We start from the raw sequence: 15,762 nt of genomic DNA, 5'->3' as shown, positions 1-15,762 counted from the left end.
CTATACATATAGAGGCATGCAATTTATAATATAAAAGCATAAATAAGTTTTGTAAAACATTTGAAACATAATTATTATTTTAAGAAAAGATCGACTTGATGTCAACCTATAAAACAATTTGAAGGCATGGGTTTGATAAAACAGTTTAGTATAAAGAAACATTTGTTTGAAACACAATTGTAAATAAGTTTGAAATGTGATATACAAAGTAAAATATACAGTGTAATAAGGAGTTTAAAACATATAAAATGTTTATAAAGATCATTTGAAGGAAACTGTTTAGTAAAACGGCTAATGAGTAGCCAAATCATTTGAATGTTGTATATTAATCACATGTGATTGATGTAGTAACTAGCATAATTCTACTTATTAATCACATGTGATTGATATAATAAGTAGCATGATTCTACTTGTATCCCCCCCCCATAAAACATTTAAAAATAGTTTAAAACATTAGTTAAGGGGTATGAACTCACCTGCAGTAAGTGACTGGAATTGAACGAATTGTTATCGTAATGAAGGATCGGGCAAGTGCTCGGTGTCAAGTGAAGACTTTAGACACACACAATGATCCTAATTACATATGAAGACATATGTATATAAATAATTAGTGATTAAAAACACTAATTATACAAGTATAAACATTTAAACGCGAGGAAAACACTTTTGGTCAAGTGCTAGGAGGCTAATGGGTTGCAACAAAGGAGTGCAATACATCAAATGGGAGTTTAAGGTCTAATGACCATGTTCTTTGGAGTTTACGGCCCAGGAGAGTAAGCTCTTGGCCGTAAACTCTCAACCAAGTCCCTAAATGGTGTCTACCAATTATACAACTCATGTGGTGAATTGTTTCAAGGCTATAACAAGTGTTTGGGTGTCATATTAACTCCTTTAAGGAGTTTACGGCCTAGGGACCATATACCCTTGGAGTTTACGGTCGTAAACTCCCTTGGGAGGGTGGTTATGGTGTTTTGAAGTCTCTAAATTAACTAGGAACTAAACTAGGCTTTTGTACTTGGCTTTAGAAGAGTTTATGGCACCATTTGGCACCATTTTATGGAGTTCACGGCCCTAGAACCTTTTGGGCTGTAAACTCCCTTACTCTTGGTGTTCTAAGTGTGTTAGCTAGTCCAAAACTCATTTAGGTACATGCCCAAATTGGTCTCTTGGCTTAAGGAAGGAGTTAGGGTGTAATTTGACCCCTTTATAGGTGTTTACGGCCCAAGAACTTGTCTTGGCCGTAAACTCCTCAATACTAGTGATTTCTTATGATTTCTAGGCTTTAAACACTTTAGGATACTTGTCTAAAATAAAGTCTAAGCCTTAGGTGCCTTAAAAGCGCCATTTGAGCATGTTACAAGGGAGTTTACGGCCTAAGCTACTCTTGGGCCGTGAACTCCTAAACTTGGGTGGTTCTTGGTTGATTTCATGTCCCTGACACACTCCTATACAAGTCCAAGGTAGTTACTAATCACGGGGGACAATCTAGGCTTGGTTTCGGGAGTTTACCGCCCAAGAACACCTTGGGTAGTAAACTCCCAAATCGGATGATTTAGCTATGTAATCTATGTTATGAACACATTTAAAGCTTTCTAACACTACTAGAAAGAGTTACTCATAATTTTGGATAAAAACCCGAAGATCCGTGAGAGAGAATTTGGCTTTTCTCTAATTGGAATTCAACTAATGAACCAATTTGGTTCAGTTTTCTATTTATAGTCCTGGGATTTTTGGCAGAAAATATTTCTATTCTCGGAATGAACTCTAATATACTAGAGTATTGGAATAACAATGTTGCACAAACCCCTAGTGCATCCACTCTCCTAATATCTCCTTAAGTGTAAAATCCTGAAAACTGCCAAACTTATACTCGAAATCTGAGTTTTCACTGTAACTGTTCTACTTCTATTGGCTTCAAATGGTTTGTTCAGAATGGAAATTTCGGGTTGTCACAAAATGTCGGTGTAATATGAAGATCATTTAAGTGGTGCCTTTCAGGTTGATAATTTCAATCTATAATGGTTAAGGAGTGATTTCGAGGGCGAAATCTAATTCACGTGAGGGAGAATTGTAACATCCGGATATCCAGGTATGGAAATTTGAGTATTTTTATTTTTGGGGTGTGAAGAGACTCGGCGAGTTGACGCTACAACTCGTCGAGTAGGATCGGGATTTGGTGACTTGTTTAATGAAGGGACTCGAGGAGTCGGGTATCTAGACTTGCCAAGTCAGCACTGTTAAGAAAAACCCTAGTTCTCTGGGTTTGGGACCTATTTAAAGGTCCTTATGGCATTCATTTGCGGCCATTACACCCTGAGAAACTCTAGAGAGCAGAAAGGAAGCTTGTGGTGCAAGAGGAAGGCTAATTCATCATCTTTTGATGTGCTTTAGCAAAGGGAAGGAAGGATTTCGAGTTGGGCTGTCTTGTGGGACTCAAATCTTCCATCATTTCATTCAGAGCTGTTGTGAGAGGTAAGGATTCATGTCCATCTTCGTTTGTTTAGTAGATTTCATGATCTAGGGTGTCTTCATGCTTTATTTAGCTTGAATCTAGAGTATGAGAGGTCCCATGGTGAAATGATTCCTGGATCTGGACCTTAAGAGGTCCACATAGTCCTTTCTATTCTGCTTTATGCCTTTTCCTTGGAGTTATGAGCTAGGGCTGTCATGATATGAAGGATTTCACCAAAATAAGCATAGAGAGCCTTGCATGTGTACCAAGATTCAACCTTTACGTGGTTATTGGTCATAGGGAAGTCAGATCTATGGATTAGAGGAACGGATTTGACCTCAGAAGTTCAGATGAGTGTTGTCATGGGAGCAACTCGCCGAGTCCATAGGCAGACTCGACGAGTTGAGTCAGGGTTGCCCCGCGATTCGTTGCTGAGTAACTCAATGAGTAGATAGGGAACTCGTTGTGCTTGAGAGGTTCAAAAGGGATTCGGAGAACCAGCATGGACTCGCCGAGTCACTCGTGTGCACTCGACGAGTCTGGTCAAAGTTTGACCGTTGACTAGAGTTGACTTCGTTGACTTTTAGGGTTCGGTCAATGATTTGGTCTTATGAGCCATTAGAGGGGTAGAATGGTCTTTTATCCTTCTTAGAGGACTTATAGAGGAGGATTAGCCTAGCCTTTAGAAGTTGTATTAATTAGAGAAATTATTTATGTGATTAGGCGGAGGCTAGCGTAGTATTTCAGAGTACGAGGTTTACCGAGTATCCGAGATGAGTCTTCTCACTATACTTTACCTTGAGTGGTAATTAGAGTTATGTGACAGAGTTATTGTATGCTATTTATGTGATGTGTTGCACTACATTATTTCTATGTGATTTATGTCGTGTGTATATCAGAGTATATCAAAGTTAGAACCGGAAGGTTCGTAGAGTTAGGACCAGAAGGTCCACAGAGTTAGGGCCCAAGGGCCCACAGAGTTATAGCATCGAGTGGCTAGCATGTGTTATGTGTGGTATATTGGGGAACTCACTAAGCTTCGTGCTTACAGTGTTTTGTGTTATGTGTTTCAGCTACTAGTGAGGATCGCGGGAAGGCGCCGACATGATCAGTACACACACACGCGGAGTTTTATTTATATGTTATGATCTTGGAATTTTTACTTAAGTTCGAATATATGAAACAATGAGTTTTATAATATTGTGAAATAAAGTGTTTTTAAAATGCAAAAATTTGTTTGAAATTTTACGGTATTACATATTGTGTATAATTGTTTTATTAAGTGGAAAAATGATCTTCAATTTACTATGTAATTGTTGGTTGCAGTATATAAATTGTTTTAATTTATGAAAAATTGAACACGCTTTTCAAAGATGAAGTTGCAGTCTTTCATAAAAAAAACTTAAATTACACGATGGGTTGTCTTGTATGAAGAATGTATATGTATTGGTTAATGACTCTGAAATTCTAAAAAAACTACAATTGAAAAAGTCAACTACCTAAAAAGTTATGATTACTGAGATATGAAGATATAATCAAGGATATTAATAACAGCTCCATTTTCTCATTATTCTTTTTACATTATATATATATATATATATATATATATATATATATATATATATATATATATATATATATATATATATATATATATATATATATATATATATATATATTAAATCCCGTGGCATTGTTTGAACATAATACTTTTTACTTTTTCGACTGTGCCACTTTTTTTAAGCAATTCTTCAAACTGGCATTATACTTTTTTTTTGTGCTTCCGCCACCAATGTTCTTAATTTTTCCTAATACTAATAATTTTCTTCTTTTGTCTTTATTTTTTTGGGATATTTATTCCTAATACTAATAATTTTCTTCTTTTGTCTTTGTTTTTTTGGGATATTTATCCTTTTTATTTACGCAGCTCTTAACCTTCCACATGCTGATTTCCGGACTTCCATCCTAAAAATTTTCCGACCTACTTCCCACCAAAAAGATTTCCGACCTACATCCCACACTTGCTTCCTTTTGATCGGAATCCGGCTAACCACTGGTAATTTCCCTTCTTCTTTCTCATGTCTCCTTTGGGTTACGTTATTTTCTTTTACAATAATCATGCTTCTCGTTGTAATTAATGACGTTTCTTTCCAAATTGTGAACGGCAACGCCTTGGTATGAGTTCTTCACGTTGAAAACGTTGTGCTTCTGAACTATTGCTTGCCCGCGCTGCTTCTTCGTCGTCTACCGTTCGGAACCGGACTAGACTTCGTGCTTTTCCTTCTTGCAGTGGCGCCTATGATGCACTGTAAGTTTTCTTATCCTTCCTTTGTGAATTGAAGACTTATTAATTTTGTTAACCATATAAGGTGATATCAATTAACTATTGGCATCCTATTTTGTTGATTTGTAAATTTGATAGTCTACTGAAGAAGTTATCATCATGTGTTTTGTGGAGTTCTAAGGCCTGGTCGTGCTTGCGTTTTTGGAAAACAAATCTAGGTATATGGTTAATGGCTATAATCCAAGTAAAAGTTGATAAAATCTCATATTTATGTCATTTAAATATTCTATAGAAATATTAGATCCCAATTCTTTAAATATTCTTACATTAATTAAATAGGATGAGGGTATAATAATCCATACATTAAATATTTAGTGGAACTGTCAAAATAATATTTTGAAAAATTAGATCCCATAAGATTATGTGGTTTATTTTATTATGTCTGGTTCTGACCATTTTTATTAAACTCAAAGTTGATATTTGGTATGTTTTTTAAGACACAAGTGGAGGAAAAGTCAAAGAAAGAAAACTATGAAAAGAATGAAGGATCAAATTAATAATGTTGAGGATAAATTTGGCAGTATGGTGATTGCAATTTTGGGCAAGCTTGACGTTCATTGCTTATAGTAATAAAAGTTTCATGTATGTTATTATTTCTGCAGTTTCATGTATCATGAACAGAATATTTTCAATGTTGTATATTTAATGAAAGTACATAAAAATTTAACATATTCAAATACATGATGAGTTTTATTTTCAGTTGACTTGCAAATAACTCTTTTTAGATTTGTGTATACTATATAACTTTTTTATTGTATATGAATATTAAGGTTTTCAAAACCAAGTTCTTTGTAACTTAATTATAAATGATTTATGGAGCACATACGTAAAAATTTATGTTTTTGGCATATGCTTCAGATTCTTTTTCACTTTGTTTAAAATTAGCTATTTTTTTGATATGTTATGATCTGTTGACTGTTGCTTTTATGTTTGTAGACTTCTTTCATCATCTTTGAATTTTAATGTTTGTTGAGTTTATATCTCTTTTACTTTTTGACTAATCCAAGCAAGCATAAATATAATTCTTTTTTATTATTTTACTTTTGATGGAATGCATCTCCACTTTGATAATATTCCCTAATTTGAAATGTGTTTTGCAATACCAATTGTAATTTTTGACTTTCATAAAAACGAATTAAACAACATAGTTTGTACTAATATCCATCGTTTGCTGTCAACAACGTAAAACACTAAACCCTTTGTGACAAAAAGAAGTAATCGCCTCTACAAACTAATTTATAAAAAAAAAACTATTTGCACCCATCGTTTGGCGCGGGTAAACGACATATATATATATATATATATATATATATATATATATATATATATATATATATATATATATATATATATATATATATATGTCGTTTACCCGCGCCAAACGACGAGAACCCGAGAACTAAAACTGGAGCGTTGGATCAAAAGTAATTCGTTAAGGACATGATCGTCATCTTACCAATCTCATTTAATGTTTAACTTTTTTGTGTTATTTAATATATTAATATAAATGTTTAAAATGAACAAAATAACTCAAAATTTCAAATTTATTTAAAAAAATAATTGTTGATTTTTTTAAAAAATTGATATTTTTAAATTTTTTTTCAGAAAACATGAATTAAAAAAACTGCATATTTTTTCAAAAAAAAACTACATTTTTTCTAGAAAAATAAGTGTATTTTTTTTTTCAAAAAACTGCATTTTTTTCAAAAAAAATAGAAAAAACTACGATTTTTATAAAAAAGTGCAATTTTTTTCAAAACTGTATTTTTTTAACAAAAAAAAAATCAATGTTTTAGGTGCATATATGCATATTGTTTCAAATGCATATATGCAGATTTCTTATACTATAATATTTGTAAGTAAATTATAAAAAAGCTCATTTTTATTAATCAATCTATAAACATAATACAAGTATTTTATTCGATACAAAATAAAATATAAAAAAACTACAAACATTCACAGTGTTATCATTTCTTCATATCAAGATTTCCATATTTTCTTCAATTATCATTTTTCACATCTTCAATATTTTCGAAAAATTCTTCAAAATCTACAAGAAAAAAAATGATTAATGCAAGAACACGCACATGTATATATTATGTAAGATTCACATGTTATTTTATAATGTGATATTCACATGTGATTGTATCTTTTAAGATTTAAATGTGAAATCCACAAGAAAATTTTAAAAAATAATTAACGAACACTTAAACAAAATGCATGTGTGCATATAGAGGTAATTCATATGTGATTCACTTGTGATTTACATGTGAATCACATGTAATTCACTTGTGATTTACATGTGAGTTACATGTGATTAATATGTGAATTACACGTGATTTACATGTGAATCACATATAATTCACGTGATTAACTTGTGAATCACATGTAATTCATAGGTAATTCACTTGTAATTTACATGTGAATCCCAAATTAATCATATGTGAATTACATGTGAATCACATGTAATTCATATGTGATTTACATGTGAACCACATGTAATTCATATGTGATTCACTTGTGATTTACACGTAAATCACATGTAATTCATATTTACATGTGAATCACAAGTGAATCATATATGAATTACATGTGATTAAAATGTGAGTCACATGTGAATTACATGATATTTACATGCATGTGAATCACATGTATTTCATATGTGATTCGCTTGTGATTTACATCACATATAAATTACATGCAATTCATATGTGATTCACTTGTGATTTATATGTGAATCATATGTAAATTAAATGTTATTTACATGTGAATCACATTAATTCATATGTAAAGTTTGCAACCAAAATACTTTAGTAAAATTATATTTTCATTTATATATATATTATACATTTATACTAATGGATTAGTTTATTGGTTACCGAATCAGAAATCAATGACGGAACAGAAAATATCTTAAAGATCAATTAAAATTTTTCCATGATATAGCGCCATTTGAGATTTGGTAACTTTCTATAAAAGGCTTTAAATACATTGTTAACTTTCCATAAATTTTTCAATGGAAGTTGTTTGAGATTTATGAACTTTCCAGAAAAGCTATTATTTAAAATCTCAAGTGGCTTTCATGGAAAAGTCAACAAATGACAAGATTTTTTTGAAAGAAGAGGGAAAATATAAGGGGTTTTGTAGCAATTTGATATGGTGGTGTAGGGTATACCTGTGAATCGTGATATAAGTTTAGGTATTTCAAGGATTCCTTGTAAAATCCATAGTGATAAAGGAGAGCTCCATAATCTCTTAGTTCAATATAATCAGCTTCAAGAATAATAAGCCGCTCACATGCTGTTCAAGAAAAAAAACAAATCACACTATTATAAATGGCATGTATCAAACTACATTTAAACAAATATTTGTGTATTGCCTGATGTGATGGAATGGAATTGACCATTCCTGAGGGAATCTAATTCCTTCCATTTTGCTAATTTTCATTCCTCAGGCAAGGCAGGGGGTGTTCCTTTTTATTCCATCATGGTGTGGAATGAAACCCTTTTTCCCTAAGTCTACTCCTTTATTGATAATTATGCTTGTTTCCCCCTCTATTCCAGACAACTTCTGAATTTATGAGCAGAAACCCTCTCTTGCTTCCTATTGGAAATACATCGCATTCAGACAATTCTCTATCCCCAAGTAACCAAATGAATGTAACAGATCCTCATTAATACTCATCGCATCATAAAATCAATCATATATTTGACTTTGACTATTGAGAATCCAACCTAGAACTTCTGCAACCCGTATGAACATAGTTAAGACATCAACAATCTTTACTAATTTGTATAAAATTCAAGTTTGTAAAAAATGACTTTTGATTGAAAATTGCTACCTATCAGGGTACAGAACACTGTTAAAAATTAACAGAGCCCATACAAACAGATTTTCAAACGTATAATAACAAAAGGAAAAGAAATTCAAGACAAATGATGTGAAGGAGAATTATATAGTATAAGAAAACAATGGGAATAAAAGATTGAATTGATAGAAAAGAAATACCCTAGCATAGGTAGTGTTGAATCCAGCAAAATCGAGCGCCTCATGGAGAACAAATTTAAGGTTTTTTGGTGCTCTGAAGTAAGATCAACACACACAAATAGTCGAAGAAGGCGACGATGTAGAGAATTCAGATGAGGAAGGAAGAAAAGTACCCAAAATCCATGGAGAAACTAATCCTCAAGTCATTTGTTACTGTGCTATGAAACTATTAGAATACAAAATACTAAGGTACTTGATCGCTTGATTAATTGATTGATTCCGAGGAGATTAGCATTCAATGTCATTACAACAAATATTAACATTAAAACAATTAAAAATACAATTAGAGAAGTTGAACATGAAATTGAAGTGTTTCTCTGGTGGTATGAACGCGGCTGTAACTGCTACCGTTCTGTCTCGTTTTTGTAACTGTCATTGTCTTCCACCTCTTGTAGCTTACTCTTCGGTTAAGATGTCAGGCGGCAACTATTCCTAGATGGCTTCGAATTCCGATGATCGGACGGAAATTCAGCTTGGAATCTGGTGTAGAACAGGTTGAAGACATGCTGGAAACGAACTCATACGACAAGGCATTACGGTTTAGCAATTAATTCCAGATCTGGAGGATGGTGGTGTTTATTTTGGGGAAAATTAGGAGAGTCAATAAGCGATCGATCCGCGAAGGGCGTGGAGATGATGTAACAACCGCCGAAGATCAATAAATGTGGATTGACAGTCGCCGATGAAGGGAAGAGGGAGACGATCGACAAAAACGACCTAATGCTTCATTGTAGATGATCGATTCCACTCCAACTGGACATTCGATAGGACTATCTTCTCCAAATCGACAAGGCAAGACCAGATTTAGAAGAAAACGATCGACCTAATGCTTCATTGTAGATGTTCCGATGAGCTATACTCACATCCTGTCACACTTCAACAACGATTTCAGGATTTGAGATCCGACGATTTGAGATCGGAGGTGTGATGAAGGGTAGAGAGAGAGGATCGAGAGAGAGAGAGAGAGAGAGAGAGAGAGATAGCATAAAGAGTTAACATGATTAAATGTCCTTAAAATATCCTTGATTTATTTTAATAAGATGCCCCCGCCCCATTTTATTTTCAGATATTTACAAAAATGCTACGAAGCATCCTAACCCTCTATTATTTTAATCTAACGGTTATTATTTAGTTCTCGGGTTCTCGGGAAACTTTGAGTTCTCAAATGATCATCTCTCTCTCTCTCTCTCTCTCTATATATATATATATATATATATATATATATATATATATATATATATATAGGGTTAGGTTCATGTGAGACGACCTAATTTTATGAGAACGTGAAACCAAATCTTAAAATAATTTTAAAATGCAAAATAAATGGAAAAATCCAAAAATTCTTTTTTTAAATATTATTTTCGGAACTTGAATTAACTAAAATATATATATATATATATATATATATATATATATATATATATATATATATATATATATATATATACTAATAAAAGAGTAGCTCTTTTGCCATGTGTCATCATATTAGACATTTTAATTAATGTGTTGCCACTTGTCAATCTATTAGTTTTCCTTTTTAAATTTATTAGACCTCCTCATTAATGTGATTTTTAAATTTTAAATTTTAAATTATTTTTTCATTAATTCACAAATAAAAAATATCTAATGTATATTAAAAATTAATTTTATATATTTATTTGAATCAATGATTATAATTCACGTAACTAATAAAAATATCTCTTAAATTAATAATTTATTTAAAATAACTTATTAATAATTTTGAGTTTTTATTATAAAAGTTTGATTAATTTTATAACCGTGGTTCCCACGGGTTATAAACTTATATATATATATATATATATATATATATATATATATATATATATATATATATATATATATATATATATATATATATATATATATATATATATATATATATATATATATATATATAAGGGAAGTGCTATTTCCATTGCACTAATTATATAGAGAATAGACGAATGTGCCATTTATTATTATTTAAGTGTAATTATGGTAGATATTAGTATTTAATATTATGTTTAATCCTTTTGTAAACAAATAAAATAGTAAATTGACCCACTTTCTTAATCTTTGCTACTCTTCCCCCTCACCGAATACCTTCTCCCTCATCTTTCGTACGCCCAAGTCAAGACCTTAAACTCACACCCAAACCCTCGTCGGAAACCGCTCCCTCTGCCGCCACCTACAAAATCGACAGCCACCTTTCGGAATACGATTTGTTGGTCCATGGGGTTTAAAGGTTTCAAGCTTCGATTTTCAAAAGAGTTCCGATCTAGTGCTTTCTATCGGCCAAGTAAGGCTTCCGATCTAGTGCTTTTTGTCGGCCGAGATGTGAGTTTTTCTTGAAGCCGGCGGATTGGGGGTGGTGGGAGGGCCTTTTGGAGAGTGCTTCATCCCCGAATGGAGTCAACCGGAGATGGGTGTTTCTGTAGAAGTTCCGACGATACTTGTATTTTTTATTGGGCAAAAATAGGAGGTTTTTTGAGGACCACAAAAGACGAAGGAGGCAAGGAGTAAGAAGATGAACGTGGGTTGCAGGTCTCCGGCGTGGGTAAAGCTGAAATGTGAAGGAAAGGGTATCAAATGGTGGGGGCAGATCTGGTGGGATAAAGTGGTGGGATAAAGGGTTAACTAATTGAATATTTTATTTATTGCAAAAGAATTAAAATAGATATAGTGTATCAATATAGACCATAATTACGCTCTAAATATAAAAAGGGCATCATTGTCAATTTGTTTGCAAAAGAATTAAAATAGATATAGTGTATCAATATAGACCATAATTACGCTCTAAATATAAAAAGGGCATCATTGTCAATTTGTTTATAAAATCCTAGGATGAATAGAAAATAACTATAGTCCGTTACCTGTTTTGCCGGTGTTCCAGTTCAAGATGCTGACGTAATAATTTTGGTGTTTGATTTTGAGTTTGGAGTTTCGTGTCAATTTCCATTTAGCTTTTCCCACAATAAATTATTGCTTCCTTCCAATGCATCTTAGGTCCAATTTAGAAACTTTATTCAAAAGGTGCTCTAAGTTTATCTTCACACATATATGAAAGGACTTGGAAGCTGCTTGGAAATTCCCAATTCAAACAATTGGAAAACGGAAGGAAGCTGCTCTCAATTTATGTTCACACCATATAGACAGAAAGTTTCAATCTACTTGGTGGCTATAAAAGCAGCGAGCGAGATACACATGGGTATCTTTTTTCTTAGATACTCGTTCACACCATCTTAATTAGAGGGACAAGAGATTATGGTATTAATGGATTGGGTTGTCACACAGGCAATCATAAATAACGACACTACTGGGTTTAGGAAAATGGTTGAAGAGGATGAACACGTGGTCGACAAAAGAATGGAAAATGCTACTGTGTTACACCTGGCTTCAAGACTCGGACATGTGGAGATGGTGTCACTCATTTTGGAACTGAGACCACAAATGGTGACCGAAGAGAATAACATCAACTCAGAGACGCCGATCCACGAAGCGTGTCGTATGGGCCAGTACAGTGTGGTCAGGCTGCTCATGGAGGCCAACAAATGGATGGCGGCCAAACTCAATTCTGAGAACCAGAGCGCCTTGTTTCTGGCCTGTGACTACGGGCATCTTAACATTGTCAATTTCCTTTTGGATCACACTTACACTTCCTTATGGTTGTTGAACATCTTTGACCATGCAGCTTGTCTCTATGCTGCTGCCTCAAGAGGCCAACCAGGTATCCACCTACCTCATGCATATTTTCCTGAAACCTTTTAAGTTTTGACTTTTCTACCTGTTATAACAGTTTTTAACCGTTAGACCAACGGTGATAGGAGTAAAAACTTATTAATTAATAAGTTGTTATTATGGGTAAAAAATAAGCCCATATTAGTATAAAAATTAAATTGTTATTATATGTAATGTTGTACTAATAAAAGTTATATGACACAGATATTGCTAAAAGGTTGCTAGAAAGATGTCCGAATCTTGCTAATCAAAAAGATAGAAATGGATCTTTAGCATTGCATGGTGCTTGTAGAAGCGGGCAACTGGAGATTACATCAATGCTTCTAAGGATGGATTCTAATTACCAAGCTTTTCAATTTGATAACAGCGGTTACACACCGTTGCATGTAGCAGCTATACATGGGAAGCTAGCCATCTTGGAAGAGTTTGCATCCGTTGCTCCTTCCTCCTTCCAGACTCTCTCTAAACATGGAGAAAATTTGTTCCATCTTACCATAAGATTCAATCAGTTTGATGCCTTCAAATTTGTAGGTGGCGTCCTCAAGGGAGCAACATACATGTTTTATCAACCCGATAGATTTGGTAACACCATCCAACATCTTGCTCATATTGGAGGTTTGAACCAGGTATAAACCAACATCACTCTTGATTTATTAAACATAAAATGATCAAGTCTATTCATGCATGCATGGAGATGTTTATCAGTTCATGTGTTGTAAGTCAATACTAGTTCAATTGTTTTGAAATATAAATGGCCTAACTAGTTCTAGTAGTGTTCGGATTTTCTTTGTTTTATATCACTAACCTTGATCATTTGATTTTATTGCAGTTTTCAGAATATATCAACCGGGAATCAGAAGAGAAAATCAATCATCAAATTGTAGGGAATCATAGGGGCATTCTATATCAAACTGAATTGCCTACAACATCCATGAACCTACCTGAAATTCACTTTGAAGCAACTATTCTAGACAATAAAAGACACGAGATAAACAGATATACAAGTTTGGTCAGTCAAACTACCGAACAAGAAGAAAAACATATCAAAGCTCACAAGAAAAACCCAAAAAAACAGAACATAAAATTGCAACAAGAAGCACTACAAAATGCAAGGAGAAGAATTACAATAGTTGCAATCTTGATAGCCAGTATTGCATTCACAAATGGTCTGAACCCTCCCCGTGGTGTCTACCAAGGCAATTCAGTTATGGGCAAAAAACGAGCATTCAAGATCTTTGCAATCAGCAATCACATTGCATTCTTTGCATCCTTATGCATTGTTGCAGTGTTAGTTGGTGTTATTCGTTTTAGGAGAAAGCCATTGAAGCTGATATTAGCAGCAGCTTATATGGTTACGTGGGTGGCATTTTCATTCATGGTTGTATCATGTGTTGCAGCAATTTGGTGACTCTATCAGTGCCTAATCAAATACTGGATTTTAGACGCTCTATTATCTATTTCTTCAGAGTCCATTTTCTTTGGCAAAGAATCGGATTTCCTTTATCTGTACTATTATCTTTTAGTGAAATGAAACGATCACACTCGCGTTTCTTTTTACACATAAGGTCAACTAGCATTATCAGAATGCACAACAGATAATAATAATAAAAAAAAAAAAAAATCAAAAGTTCATCACCGAGTTCAACTCATACAACATAATCAACTACAGATATTGACAGAGACCTCATCTGTAAATTTAATTTTTCTCGCCAGAAAAGATTGGGAATAGAATTCAATACTGATATGGAAATCTCAACAGACAATATACCAAAACGCTATTGCAATTTGAAGCATCGGAGTATAACTAACATTATATTCCTTCAAATGGAAGACTAAAATTCAGAACAGAGTAATGCGTGCAGTGGAGAGACATAGCCGAAATACTGATTTAGATCAATAATGTTGAGATGCAATTAAGTCAACGCCAAGTATTGATGAGTACATAAGAGTTGTAGGTGCAAATTGAGTTTCTGTTTAAGTTGTTGAGGAACCGAAGACTTACCGGAAAAGCTACCAGGAAACGAAAGGAATAAGGCAGAGTATGTGACTAGGTGGTGGCCTGGTGCCGTGATATACTGATGTTGCTATTTCGGACCAAACGAAAGGAAGAAGACATGAGTTTTAGACTTTTAGGGCTAAAACATTTTCGGCCTTCAAAATGCAATAGGTATCCACGATGATATATAAAAAAATAATAATAAATAAATAAATAGATAAAGTAAAAAATTTTTGACAAATACATTTTAGATTGTTATTTCGGACCAAATTCGAAGGAAATAATTTCGAAATTTCAAGAACAAGTCCCTGATGAACAATTCTGAAATTTCGATAAAAAATGGCTTTTTATTTTAAATTAACAAAAAGTTAAATAAACATAGTAAATATGAACTATATACGATATTAGTGCATAAATTAAACATTTATTGAAAAACGGTGATATTAAATACTTTGAATTTGATATTTCGGACATAAGTGGTGATATTTTTTCCAAAAAATTGGAAAAAGAAAACAAAAATAATTCCGAAATTTGAAAATCAAACTCGGAATGGAGCATTCTTTGGAATAAATGAAATGTAAGGAGAAAATGATTATTTTTCAAAAACTGGAAAAAAAATGTTATTTTCTTAATAAATAAAAATAAAAAAATCTCATTCATATAAGTTAGATTACTTAATTGCCTATTTTTTGAGTTATTATTTTCACGGACATTATTTTAGAGTAAATTACTGAAATCATCCCTGTGGTTTGGTCTAAATTGCACGTTTGGTCTGTAACGTTTTTTTGCACTCGGATCGTCCATGTGGTTTGATTTTGTTGCATTTTTCGTCCCTTACATACATAAATTTAGGGACCAAACATGCATTTTTTACCAAACCATAGGGACAAAAAACGCAACAAAATCAAACCATAGGGACGATTCGAGTGCAAAAATAAAGTTAGGGACCAAACGTGCAATTTTGACCAAACCACAGGAACGATTTCAGTAATTTACTCATTATTTTAATACCAACTTTGCAGCTTTATAACTCTTTAGAAACTCGAACTTGTGTTATTTTTATCTACGAATTATTGGTCATGTCAACAACAAATTACATTTAGAAAATTATTGCAAACAAGGTCTAGAGCTCGAGTTACATGATGATGACGTAAAATCCTATAAACTCTTCTAAAAAAATAATAC

The 15,762-nt window shown here is 33.0% G+C and overlaps 1 protein-coding gene and 2 long non-coding RNA genes across 4 annotated transcripts; 2 read left to right on the top strand and 1 right to left on the bottom strand.

Annotated features, from left to right (window-relative positions):
* Positions 1-4,191: 4,191 nt before the first annotated feature.
* LOC122197725 (uncharacterized) lies at positions 4,192-5,426 on the top strand. The gene is made up of 3 exons (XR_006191378.1): positions 4,192-4,760; positions 4,875-4,954; positions 5,234-5,426. It is a non-coding gene; the product is annotated as an uncharacterized LOC122197725 (long non-coding RNA).
* Positions 5,427-6,666: 1,240 nt separating this feature from the next.
* On the bottom strand, positions 6,667-14,943 carry LOC111887500 (uncharacterized). Of its 2 annotated transcripts, XR_008231739.1 has the most exons (4): positions 14,584-14,737; positions 11,717-12,627; positions 7,972-8,096; positions 6,667-6,846 (listed from the first exon to the last, which is right to left on the bottom strand). It is a non-coding gene; the product is annotated as an uncharacterized LOC111887500 (long non-coding RNA). The 2 variants fall into 2 exon arrangements; XR_002848787.3 differs by lacking the exon at positions 11,717-12,627 and having other exon boundaries at positions 14,584-14,943.
* Positions 12,108-14,031, top strand: LOC111887490 (ankyrin repeat-containing protein NPR4). The gene is made up of 3 exons (XM_023883663.3): positions 12,108-12,570; positions 12,786-13,207; positions 13,411-14,031. The coding sequence occupies exons 1-3, from the start codon at positions 12,108-12,110 to the stop codon at positions 13,987-13,989; spliced, it is 1,464 nt and encodes a 487-aa protein (XP_023739431.1). The 3' UTR covers positions 13,990-14,031.
* Positions 14,944-15,762: the final 819 nt, after the last annotated feature.

This window comes from Lactuca sativa, chromosome 4 (assembly GCF_002870075.4).
Source record: "Lactuca sativa cultivar Salinas chromosome 4, Lsat_Salinas_v11, whole genome shotgun sequence".
Classification (NCBI taxonomy): domain Eukaryota; kingdom Viridiplantae; phylum Streptophyta; class Magnoliopsida; order Asterales; family Asteraceae; genus Lactuca; species Lactuca sativa.
This window is presented reverse-complemented; position numbering and strand designations above follow the sequence as displayed.

Excerpts from the sequence above, each read along its gene's own strand:
- LOC111887490 (XM_023883663.3), top strand. The coding sequence starts at position 12,108 with ATGGTATTAATGGATTGGGTTGTCACACAGGCAATCATAAATAACGAC. Across the intron at positions 12,571-12,785 it reads TGCCTCAAGAGGCCAACCAG|ATATTGCTAAAAGGTTGCTA; the intron begins GTATCCACCTAC and ends TATATGACACAG. Across the intron at positions 13,208-13,410 it reads ATATTGGAGGTTTGAACCAG|TTTTCAGAATATATCAACCG; the intron begins GTATAAACCAAC and ends ATTTTATTGCAG.